Here is a 13430-nt window from a genome sequence, read left to right as displayed (position 1 = left end):
ACAGTTGACACTCATTGTAATATGCACACATTATAATTGTGTATGGGTGTGTTGTATGTAATTATGTGCATTATATGTATATATATATGCAGATTATATGTAGAAGTTAGTTATTTACTGTGTGTATGTATCTAGATACATCTTTATGTATACTGTACAGCTATATAATATCTAATTAGATGTTTGCATATACACATTCCATTCCAAAATGAGATGTCCATCATTTCGAATTACTTTTTTTTTTTTTTTTTTTTTACCTTTATTTAACCCGGTAAAATGCTTGAGATCAAGGATCTCTTTTATACCAGCAAGACCTGACCAAAATGGCAGCAATAAAAATAAACCAAGTTACAACATACAGGACAAAACAGACAGATAAAAGGTAAAGATACAAATTACAAAAGGATAAAAAAGCCAGCACCACCATGTCCTTAACATTAGTAACATGTAGCATCAGCATTATGTATTATTAATGCATTTGCAAACTCTCAATTCAGACGTTGCAATGTCTGTGACATGATCTTTAAAATCAGGCAAGGTGACAAGGGCCTGTAGCTCCGTTCCAAGAGGGAGCAGAGTACATGAAAGCCCTCTTGCCAAACTCGAGTTCTGGGGACTGAGGCATTAAGATAAATCCTGAGATCGTAAACTGTAAAATAGATTAGAGATAGTGAGATATGTACAGAGGTATAAAAAGTAACAAGACCAATAAGTGCTTTATAAATAAACGTATACCAATGGAGAAGCCTACGAGCAGACAAGGACAGCCAGCCTACCTTGGCATATAAAGTACAATGATGCGTGAGTGATCGACAGCCAGTAATAAATCTTATGACACCATGATAAGTAGAGTCAAGCATATGCAATGAGGTAGAACAGGCATTCATGTAGAATACATCGCCATAATCCAGCACTGGCAAAAAAGTGGCAGCGGCAAACCTCTTTATAGAATGAAAAGAAAAACCAGACTTTTAAAATAAAAGCCCAGCCATAATTGCTATAGTTGCTATGTAATATTTGGTTTGTTGGAAACTTTACTTTCTACTGACCCTTCCAGCAGTCTTATTGTAGCATTTCCTCATCTAAAGGTGGAGAGCCCTACATTGCGGTTTTTCAGACACCATGTTTTTACGTAGATGTATATAAATGGTAAACAGCTGCATTTATCCAAAGCCCTTTACAATTTGTTCCTCACATTTGACCCATTCACTCACACACAGACGGCGGAGGCAACCATGCAAGGTGCCAACCTGCTCATCAGGAGCAATTAGGGGTTAAGCGTCTTGCTCAAGGACACTGACACGCTGCCCGGGAATTGAACCAGGAACCTCCGGATTACCAGACAAATGCTCCACCTTCCGAGCCACTGTCGCCCACATGTACTGTATGTTCCATCATGCATATATATTAGGGATGCACCGAAAGTTTTCGGCCTAAAATGACCAAAAATAGCCTTTCGGCCGAAAGAGTTTTTTCACCGAAAATATATCACCGAAACAGAAACAACCTGTAACCTAACACGTGTTGTTGTGATGATGTCATCAAAACGTGGCTTCAGTCATTACATGCGCGCTGTTTCTATGAGTCTTTAACATGCTTTATATCCTTATTTATTATATGCCCGTCGCGGTTAACTTAAGAGGGGGGGGGATTGTGTTTCTCACATTGACGCTGTCTGTCGTTGATAATATAATCTGAAGAGCATTATTATTATCATTCTCGAGAATACACATCGCGCGTCTATTGTGCCAAAGTCAAGAGAGCACATTCATCTGCGGACTAGAAAGGTGCGCTCAGTAGAGCACAGATGTCATGTCCGCCACTTGACTTGGAATTAATGTACTGTATGCATTCAGAAGTGCTGAATAAATGTTTTATGGACCCATAATAGATTTATTATTTAAGTTAAGTTTAGCCATAATCATATATTTTTCCATAATCAGGTAGCTGAACAACATTGGTAAAAAAATTCTATTCTATTAATCATTTTCGGCCTTTGGTTTTCGGCCAACTGTTTCCTATTTTCGGTATCGGTTTCGGCCAAGAATTTCCCATTCGGTGCATCCCTAATATATATATACACACCGTATTGATATTGTGGGACAGGTCAACATATACAGTATTGCATGTACTCAAGTGAATGTTCAAAATCAAATAGAAAGTTGTACAGTATGTATATGTGGCCCTTAAACATGCATGCAATAGTTAGTTACTCCATTGTGAGTAGTAAAGGATGGATAGGACAAAATATCTGGTGCTGTAAATCCACTTTTATTGTGTACAGATGTGTAATTTTATTTTCAATGAATGAAGCAAAATGGCCTTTGTGTGCCACCATTAATATCTACAAGAATTAAACTATAACAAATGCAACCCAAAATGTGTATTCTATTACAATATACACAATTCTCAAACAATATTCACTTTTAAAGAAAACATTCTGCAAATACATTTTCAACACACCATCACTTGATGTACATGTTTGCATTAACTGCTGTCAAGATAGGAGTCTTCATCTCACTTCCTTTCACAAATGTAGTCATAGAGCAAACAAAGCTTGAATCATGTCTGTAAAAGAAAATATACACAGCCATTAGAATGCATGTTTCTCAACCACTTCAGATACTGCGCACACTTTTTTGCAATCACTGACATTTATCTGAAATATTTTAATTATTTATTCTGTGCAATATTTGAATACTTACCCCAATATCCCATTCTCAAAAAAATTACTCTTATTACTAGTATAAGTATGTCAAATCGATAATTGTGTATCTGTGAACCAATGCTATAAATATGTGTGTAATGCGAGCATGCCAGTGCACATGACTTTTTATTTGATTAACACTCGATTTATTTATTAAAAAAAAAGTGAACATTATGGAAAATAGGCCTACATCTTCTCCAGAGTCAGACAAGAAGATAGATGCCAATTTCCTCTGTGTGTTGAAAGCTATCCGGTTGCAAGCTAGCCTATAGCTTAGCACAAATTAATAGAAGCAGACACGGACCACTAGCCTATACTTGAACCTTCGGGAGAGGTGTTTTTGGCCAAGTGGTCCATATCCGCTTCCATTTATTTCTGCTGAACACAGGAAATTGGTGTCCCATAATGTGTTGCTTTAACTTTTCAATATTTGTACTTTTGTTGCCATTTGCTATTGCCATTCTTGAATATTTTGCTACCATCCTAGTATATTTAAAATGTTCTATGTAATACAATGACAATAAAAAGGAATTCTAAATCCTGCTTTGCTCTCGTCTCACCAGGGTGGTTCATGCTACTCTTCAGCACCCTGAACGAGTCTCCGGTCCAGTTGTGGATCTCATTCCTCAGGCGCCGCCTGCCGTCTGGGGTCAGATGCCACAGGCAGGACTTCCTCTTGCCCTCGCCACACATCTGGTGAGGAGCCTTGCGGAAGTTGTCGCTGAAACACAGGTTGTGGCGAATGGTGTTCTTCCAGCCGCCGGGAGCCGTCTGGAAGAATGGGAAGTGCTCCCTGCGAAGAAGACTTTATGAAAACACCTCTCTGTAACACAAGTGGCCACAAAATTTAAATACAAATCTCCCAATGCACTACAGTTGCCCTCAAGTCATGTCATAGGACTATTGGCTGATTGAGATGGATACTTTAGGAACACACCAACATTATGAGGAAATCCGCTTTCCATCTTCTCCAGAGTCAAGACGTCTTTTTTTTCACTCAAAATTAGGCCCCATGTTCCCACATTTCTAAGATTTCTCAATCTGGCCCCATGGTCCCACAGCCCTATGTTCCCACATTTCTAAGATTATTCTCAAAATTAGGCCCTAAACTAGCCTACAGTAGCTTAGCACAAATGTCAGATATGGACCAGCTAGCCTAGCCGTTGGTCAAAAACACCTCTCCAGGAGTGTTAAGCTAGGTTAGTGGTCCATATCTGCTTCCATTCATTTTAAGCTAGCAGCCGCTTTCTACTGAACACATAGGGAGGAAATTGGCATCTTATCTTGTCTGACAATGGAGAAGACTAAGCGCATTTCCCATAATGTTGTGTTCCTTTCAGTTATTTTCCCATCAATTCAGTTATTTTTCTAATGTAATTTTTGCATTCTACCCCTCCTTCATATTACTTATGGGTTTCTTTGTACCAAATAATGGCTCTAGATATCAAGTAGGCTTATTCAAGTGCCTTGTGTTGGACTAACTTGGTGAAGGTGTAGATCTGCTGGACGTTGAGGCTGCCTGTGTGGCTGCTGCTCAGAGCCATGGCTATGAGAATACAGTAGTTGACAGGGGGCCGGGGCCAGCCACCTAGCTTCAGGCTCTTGCTGTCCTGCAGGGCCCGCTGTAGACACTTGCTCTGGGCATGGCTGAGCCCCCGCATGCTGGCCTTGCGAGCCCTCTTCTTCCGTCCAGTTTTGACTTTTCGATACACAGGGCTATTCACCCAAGAGGCATCTTCTTCATCTGTGAGCTATAATACACCATAGGCGGTGATTAAAGGTGCTGTAAGTGGTATATTAAGTAGCTCTACATTCAAACAGCCATCACCGATAGTGTTTAGTCAGTAACATGAGTCTCCCAGTCCTTCCGCTCTGCAGTAAATACAAAATAAATGTTCTGGTATCCCTTCCCAATTTATCCAATCAGGAGAGATAATCCTAAATATTTACTTATTTCAAGAAATCTAGCTAATTGCCTTCTTTTTAATTGTACTCGTTTCAAGGACTGGGGAGACCCATGTTAATGACCAGACAATCTACAGTATATGGCTGTCGGGAGTGTAGAGCCATTATTTTAACAAACAAAAAATATAGCACCTTTAACAAGACAGGGTTAAAAGTAAAAAAGAACACTATGCACTACACGTTATACCAATCAATATGGTATTGTGTAGATGGGAGTACAGTCTTTTTGCTCACAATGTACCATGTAATCGCTGTAGGAGGAAGTGTCACACAGATATTCATTCAGGCGAGGATCGACGGTGGGCAATATGTGGGGCTCACTTTGGACGGGGGTTTGGACGGCAGGTGTGGGTGTCGGCTCAGGCGCAGGCATTTGGGGTTTCACAGGGACCTTTGGAGCAGAGGATGGTTTTGCTGCCTTTTTGGCATACTTGATGGGGCAGGCTAGGTTTGGGTTGACCATCAACCAAAGATCTGGCTGCACAAAGGATTCTGTAATGTGAAAACACAGTAGGTAGGAAAGTCATACGAGACACTACTTTGTGCATGCATTGTGTGCGTGCGTTGTGAACTTTCAAAAGTGTCAAGTTTCAGTTTCATCGATAAAATACTAAAAACTATGCACTCACCTGATTTCTGATTGTTGGGGCAAACATTTTCATCCTTTCTTCTTGATATTCTTGCATAATGCCACTGGGCCAGGTACTGGTCGTTCAGTTTATCATCTGTCAGTGATGCATTATGTCGGCTATTAATATCACATCATTATGTAGGCTATTAATATCACATCATTATGTAGGCTATTAATATCACATCAATTCACCATAAGCACTCACACTGCATACAGCATTACCATCATCTGACCTCAGTACCTTGGTAGAACTGATCCGTTGTAGTCGTCAGCTTAATTTCTTCATCCATATCCCAGTCAGTCAGGCTGGTGGAACAATGGAGGTCAAAGAGTCTGCTTTTAGTTTGGAATTGTAAGAGCATTGTTGCTCTGCTAGGAATTCACTCTATTGCGTTTGTGTTCTTTCTCAAAGAACCACCAAGCGCTCTTCCTGCAGAGAATTTATTTTTAAAATTAGACTACCGGGCTGCAGGCATTGGCCAATAGCGTGGGTCTATACCAGGTGTAGTTTATGGGAGTTAATTGGAAGCTTAATTATGTCAATGAGTCTCACCTTTCCATCCATGTCAGATGTTCCCATGCAGTTTTTGAAGACCATGCATTTTGGTACAAAGATGTGATTTGTATGCATTCTTTTTAAATTATATTATAATTGTACCTATTTCTGCAAGTTGGAACACAAATAATGGTTCATTTTGGCTTGATTTCCCTTCTTTGGCTGTATCCCCATCTAGTGGAGAAACACAGACTATTGATATCTAAGCAAACCAGCAGACACACTAATAGTTATGTATTTTATATGTGAAACACTTCTACGACAGGTAATAATATCACTAACTCACTAACTCACTCATCCATTCATTAATTCAGTAATTATGTCACTCACACATAGCAACTTTGCTGCTAGTGACATGTCACACAGGTATGGAAATGTGTGTAGAACCAGTTCAATCAATGCAAGAACTTGGGCAGGTTCCATGATACCCTAGTTTACGAGTTGTGATGTTTCACTGACCCTTCACCTTTTGTGGTGCATTTATTATGAACATGGAGTATCATCATCAGAAATATGTTGTTGACATGTTGGGATTCCTAAAAAGCACTCAAACCACCTGCATCAAGAAAGAAAGGCTGAATAATCTGGCTGAAACTGCTCCCTTGCATCTGATTGGACCTGACTTTACGACTAGCGCATCCAAACGCTATCACCACATATTTACCATTTGGTCACATGATAAGTTTCCGACTTGACGTGGTCTGACTGAATGCACCATGAATGCCAGATTTAAATTGCACTTCTCAAATCACCACCAGAGGATGTTTGAGATGCATTGGGGCCACAAGTTGATCAAGTGTAAATAATTGTATCTATACAAGCCACTATGTCACATACACATGCAATGCAATCAGCCCACCCAAAATAAGTTATTTCATGAGATTAAATATGCAATCGGATTTCTATCTGGCAAATGAAGATGCATTGCAAGACGTTAAAATGTTTCTACCATTTTTTTTTACCTCCCATAACTTTGACATCCAGGCTGGTGGCTGGTGTGTTTATGTTCCTGGATCACTTTTATATGTAAACCGGGAGAATAATATGTGACCAGACATCCCCTGAATGTCTTATTTCATAATACAACGTTTTCCGAACAGGCTTTTGGATTCAACTAAGTTGTATTATACAACAATGCTAAGTTTCCCCAATACTAAACTGTTGTGATTTTGTCTAGTTGTGATAGACCAGCAGATGAGTGGTAGCAGTTCATCAATAAAAGGTTTACCCCAAGCCTCGGAGGAACAAAGTGACACTTAAGCAGTGAGTTTATTGAGTTCATAGCAGAATATATAAGTCAGAATGGCCCGTACACACTAGGTAATAAATAAAAATAAGATAGACATATAGGGGGAAAAACTGTCTAATCACATACTAAGTGTTAAAGATACAGTACAATACGATTTTAATTCAGTCATAAATAGCTTATTTTAGACTATTAATGTCAACAGTATAATTTCTTCAGATGTATAATTTGACTTGTTATAGCTGTTATATTACGTGTAGCACTGAATAAAAACTCACAATGTACCTTTACATACCAACATCTGTCTGGCCACACCCCCATCCGCTACTTATATAAGCAGGGGTGTGGCCATGCACTCACCTCCTTCTTCACCTTTACCACAAGAAAGTGCCTGTATACCAATCACTTTAAGCTAGGTTGTTAAGCTGAAGAAAGAAGAACAGAAGAGCAAGGAGATACGTTGACGTTATATCTTTGTTTTCTCTCTCACTTTTTTTGAGAAAATACGGCGATAATGTCTTCGTCATGGGGTGTCTGGAAGATGATGATCATTCTGACTTCCACCGGTTCGTATTAGCTAGACAGGTTTTACCTGCGGGTCTGCAGCTGGACTGTGCAGTAGGCGTCGGCTGTTGTGAGAAACTGGCTGCCTCGGGGTGAGTGATGATTTTGCTACGCGAGTGCCAGATTGTGTTAGAGGATTAGGGTCCTTTGTTCGGCCTCTTAGGCGGCGGAGGGAGGGTCCTGGTTTGAAGCCCACGATAGTCAAGCTAGTGGGCCGCGACCGAGATCTGTGGTTAAACCCGGGGTCTCTGGACGAGCGGATTCTTCTCTGTCCCGTGAAGGCCCCATCTTTTCAAATAAGTGAAAATTAAACCCTAAACACGAGGAAAAGTGGGTTTGGATCTTTGTTATCGGAAGATCCAGGCTCAAGTCGGCTGCAGCCCATAAAGGAATTGTGCCGACTCCGCTGTATGTCTGTTAAATCACCGTTCTGAAAACTGTGTTAACTTTTCTTTTTCTCTGCTCTCTTAGGATGAGGAGGGAATCAGACGGCGGCCTGTCTGAAGTGTGGCTTATTATGTTCTTGTGTACAGTTCAGGTGATAGCTGCTTAGCTTGCGTGCTAGCTGGGTGGCCTACCTGTTAGCCAGTTAGCTGTTAGCTGCAGCGCTAGCTTGTTGCGTTCACTAGGCTAGGAATGTTAGCTTGTTGCTATCAGTCGGCCTGATTTGGATGTTAGCTTAATGCTACACTGTTGTACTTTGCTGTGAGAATAACAAGCCTTAACACTCTGACTACGACGTCATCTTTGACAGAGGATGTTAGTCGACCCTACACCGTGTGCCCTGCCAGCGAGGACTTCGTCAACATGGAGAACGTAGCGGCTGGTTGGCGCAGCGGACATTGCCCTCGTCACCAACGCAGGAGACGCCGGGTTCGACTCCGGCTGTCGCCGTTGACCAGTGTTTGCAGTCCTCTCAGCGCTCAGGGTGTAGGTAGGAGTCCTTCTGGACGCTTAAACACCTCTTCTTTCCTTCCCTTCTAAATGTTTTGTAATAACGATGTTTTCCAAAACGTATGTTGCTGCACTACATTGGGGATACGACATGTGTTGTGTGTGAATTGTCTTGTCGCTGGTATAGGTTCTCTCTACCTAGAAAATCGGCGTTGTTTTTTACGTGAGTAATAATGAACTGGTTTAGTTGTGATGACAACTTGTGGGTTCATGTAACGTTAGTAACGTGGTTGAGCTCACAACTAAGTGGGTTGTTTACCCTGCAAAGCTATGCTTAGTGACATGTGATCGAGGAGTAAGTCCTTCTCTCAGCCTGTGATGACAATAAACAGGTAGCGTGTTCACATATTGATACGACCTGTTCAACCTGGTCGTATCAAGGGTAAGGTGGGAAGGGGTGATCCCCCCGGTTTCCCTGGGGCTTCCCCCCTCCTCTCAAACATGTTTTGTTTACAATATATTGTGTCACTATGTTTGTGGGGATACGGTGTAATCCCTCAGCTTAAACTGCTGGGGTTGTGCTCCTGCTTGAGAAAACGATTTTTTCCTAGGGAAAAGATTGTTTTGGTCGCTGTCATGTGGGCTTAGCAAGGCCTGTGGCCAATACATAATCGAGGACTTGTGTCTTCTCTCGTTATGAAAAACGGCGTTCCTCTTACGGTAGTGAGAGTGTACTTTGCCTTTTTTATTGTGATGAAGGGTTGTGTGTGTCGTTAAGATCTACAACTGGTTTAGGTGTTGGCCTACATAAGCACATGTGTAAGTCTGGTACCGGGGCTCTTAAAGGGGCCCTCTCTGGGTCTGTGTTTTTTCTTTGTAAAAATCAGATGGCTGTTTTCTCTGGGTCTGTGTTTTTTCTTTGTAAAAATCAGATGGCAGGTTTCGCACATGAGTCTATGTGAAGCTGTTAAACTCTTCATGTAGCATGCTATGACTGGTGTCATGGCTCTACTTTGCCATTACATCGTGTCAGGGGTGAGGGGTCGTAAAGGGGTGAACTGGTAAACCTTCCTCCCCCTTTTCTGATTGGTCAGGGGTTAAAACCCCCTGTCCTTCGGGCTTCCTGTCACGTTGCTGGATCAGCACATTACAGGGTAGGGGGGGGGGGGGGTTCCTGGTCCCACGCCATGAAAGATTGGGCGTGTGGACCACGGAAATTCCCCCGCCATAGAGTACGTCACTGGGCGCGTTTCTATTGGTAAGACTTCCGTGGGTTATTCAGGCTCCATGTTATGGACCTCTGTTACAGGGAGTTTCAGAGCCTCCTCCTCAGGGAGTTCAGAGCCTCCTCCTCAGGGAGTTTCAGAGCCTCCTGTGAGTTCAGACCCTCCCTCCCAGTGAGGGAGCCTCCTCAGAGTTTCAGAGCCTCCTCCTCAGATTGTCTTTTCAATCTATTGCTCACGTGGGAAGTCTCTCTGGGGGTTCCCCGTCCTCTCCTTTTTGGAGTAGGTGGACGGGGTATTGTTTAGGGTTTCCCTGACTCCTCGCCTTAAAGGTCTGTTGAGTCATGGGTTTACCCCCGTCATAGGGGTACGCCGCTCCCCGTCCCCTCTTATGAAGTATGGTTGACGGGGTGGTGTTTCCCTCAGCCGCGTCGCATGGGACCCATGTCCGTATATTTTTTCTTTTTCTGTAGAAAATGTAAAATAAAAAAAGCGGCTTCTTGTCGTTCTCCCAGGCGGTTTGGAGGAACGGTATCTGGTGTCTTGTTAGACTATCCATTGATGTGTTTTGGGTCTCGATGTGTACATAGTGCTGGCCCTGGGTGTTTCTGATAGGAATCACGCATGAGGCTTGCGCGCCTTGGTTGTTCATCATTAAAACAGCGTTTTTATGGGGCAACTGGGATGGAGTTTGTCTCTTCCGAGCGCCAGTTTACTAGGTTTGTCTCGACGGATTCTCGTTCATATCTGGGGGATGTTGACGGAATAGATCAAAACATAGGTAGAGGGGTCTCACGCCCTTGGGGAGGGTCGGGGGGGCTCGGGTCCTCCCCGGTTCTGATGGTTGTGGGGGGCCTCAGTGGGGTACATTTGTCGAGCTTAAGCTCTGCTCAGCTCCTGTGGTGCAATATGACGCTGAGCAGAGCTACACGTAATATAACGTACGGTTATGTATATAACAATAGTTATATGAGTGTTACCCCTCACTGTTAAGGCTGAGGGGGCCTGGTCTCTCTCCATTCTTTTCACCCCTCTCTTCTCCTGTTCAGCATGGCTGGGAGGGGGCTGTTGAGGTGATTCTTTGGAATTCCTCTGGCATCCCTGTGTACGTCCCGGTCCGAAATTGTTTCGTCGACCCGTAGGCCTGGGATAACCCCTTTTTGAAAACTGAAACACTTGTACTGCGGTATAGCCAGTGTATACCCGCAGGTGTGTTTTAGAGTTTTTTCCTGAGGGGTTATAGGAACAACCACCTCATGTTAAACCAAGAGGGTGGTTGGTTCCCTGATGTGTTAAAGCGGAGTCAACTCCCGGGTTACCCGTTTGAGTGTGCCCCTGCACGTTCATGACGTCTGCCAATCGTGTCAGCCTTCTCTGCCTCGGCCCCTCTAGAGAGTCGGGTTTTTTTTGTGGAGGCTTTGACATGGTGCACAACAATGCCAGCATACGCCCCTTCCGCCGGGGTGCTGTTTCAGCTGACCCCTTTGGCGCCTGTCTCGTCCGCAGTGCTCCAGGCTCGGGTCAAGTGCCTGCTGCCTGGATTGAGGGATCGGCCTCTTCTGGAGGTCGTCTCCCCGGTGCGCTGCCTGCTCCCGCTGTAGGTGTAGCCTCTTGAGTGCTTCGAGTTACAGCCATGCTGACTGCCTGAGTATGCCAGGGTCAGTGAGCCAGGCGGCGTGCTATTGGAGGGAAGGGCCTGCTCTTGGATGGGCCCTGTCTGAATATGCTGGCGATGTGGGGGGCGGTGTCACTAGTGACCGCCTCGTGAGGTCTCGATGCTGTGGCGTCATTGGCCTCTCCGGGCCCCCTTTTTCCGGGGGGATCCAGTCCCTTCTGGGTCTGGGTCCTCCTTCGCGCTCCGCTGCTACGGCCTTGCCACGGGGTTGTGCTTTGCTCTTGACCCCGTGATTTTGGGGGTGGTAACGAGGTTTGTTCCTTCCGTTCGTTCCCTGGTGGCATGCGGGTTGTGCGTTTGTGTAGTATGTAGTGAGGTATGTGCAATATGACGCTGAGCGTCACTACACTCATATAACTATGGTTATATACATAACCGTACGTTTTAGGTCACCCTCTCCGCAGGCTGAGGGGGCGTGGCCTTCTGTTCACTACACTAGGGGCTAGATCCACAAAGAATGGATTGCACGGTGCTAATTGCACTCTTACTTACAATTCATTGTGAATTGAAAATGGGGGACCCTGATGTAAACAAGACGAAAGTCTTTCTCTGGTCTGCATCCCCTTAACAATTGTGTGTATTGAGCCGTACTGTATTTTATTTTTTTTTTCTCCATTTTCCTCCGATTTTCTCCCATCCCAATGTTAGTCGTATGCCAATTCCCAATCCCTTCCTGGTCGCTGCGCACTTACCCCCCACAGTCAGATCATCTGGGAGAGTGGAGGCTACCACGACCACGTGCTTCCTCCGACACACGTCCAGCCAATCACCGCTTCTTTTCACCTGGCAGCGCGGATTCTCATTGAGAGGGTGTAGCGTGTGGGAGGATCACACTATCCCCCTCAGGTCCTATCCGCGCTTAGCAGGCGCCCCGACCGAACTGTAGGAGTCGCTGTTTACAACGACCCGGACCCACCCCGCCAGCTTCTCCCACCCTCTAATACAGCCAATTGTATTAGTGTGAACGGCCAGCCAAGCTGGTGACAACCCCGGAGGTGTGAGCTGGATTCGAACAGGCGAATCCAGCTCACAGCTCCGGGGCTGGTGACGAACGCATTCTCCGCTACGCCACCTAACCGCTACGAGCCGTACTGTATTGTACCCATTCTGCAATCTGTTAATAAAACTTTCATTCAATCAATCACAGCGCAGGTTTCAAAGAAGTTTGAAATAGATTCAGAATGGTTTTTAACGTTAAACAAATAAAACTTGATTCACATTCAGTACTTGGTTGTCCAATTCAGTAGGTGATGCTGTTGCGCGAAAAAGAAAAATGTCTCTGAGAAGGGCAGCGATTCACCTACACCCTAACTCCGGTAAGTTCCTTTAGTTTTTATCAGTGCTCAATGACTGATCCAGTCACCAAACACGTCTGGTGCCCTGTGGACCCTCTGCGGTCTCTGAAGAGGTGTGATGGTTGAAGGAGGACATGTCCCCCACCAGGATCCGGTGTGCCGGTCTCACCCAGATGAGGCCCAGCGGGGCTGTCAGGAAACTGGTTGCTGCTCAGTGAAGCTGCTGTCGAAGAGTAGAGACCCTGGGGGCCCTAGCAGTAGAGACCCTCGGGGCCCTCGCAGTAGAGACCCTGGGGGCCCTCGCAGTAGAGACCCTGGGGGCCCTCGCAGTAGAGACCCTGGGGGCCCTCGCAGTAGAGACCCTGGGGGTCCTCGAAGTAGCAATTTCAGTCTCTGACAGAGTTTCCCCTACAGGTCGAGGGGACTGACGTCGGGGTCAGCATAGCTGCCGTCTGATGGTGGGGGTGGCACCTCCACTGGAGCCCACATGTCAGCACTCTGCAAGACCTAGACATTGTCCTGTGGAGTCCTTGAGTAAGGCTTGAGCTTATCATGGTGGACCACTTTCACTTTTGCCCTCTGGCTCTTTTTAATACATTTACATTTAGTCATTTAGCGGATGCTTTTATCCAAAGCGACTTACAAGTTCTGTACGACAAGTCAGCAGGAAGGGT

At 44.6% G+C, this 13430-nt stretch overlaps 1 protein-coding gene across 1 annotated transcript; it reads right to left on the bottom strand.

Annotated features, from left to right (window-relative positions):
- Nucleotides 1–2539: 2539 nt before the first annotated feature.
- On the bottom strand, nt 2540–5665 carry foxr1 (forkhead box R1; the record flags this gene model as incomplete). The annotated part of the gene is made up of 6 exons (XM_084325880.1): nt 2540–2568; nt 3268–3500; nt 4190–4458; nt 4914–5164; nt 5302–5397; nt 5545–5665. 6 exons carry the CDS (start codon nt 5663–5665, stop codon nt 2540–2542), a joined length of 999 nt encoding a protein of 332 aa, XP_084182006.1.
- Nucleotides 5666–13430: the final 7765 nt, after the last annotated feature.

Source organism: Notolepis coatsorum, assembly GCF_963971535.1.
Source record: "Notolepis coatsorum genome assembly, chromosome: 12".
Lineage (NCBI taxonomy): Eukaryota > Metazoa > Chordata > Actinopteri > Aulopiformes > Paralepididae > Notolepis > Notolepis coatsorum.
Note: the sequence above shows the minus strand (reverse complement) of the source record. Positions and strands in the feature narration are given on the sequence as shown.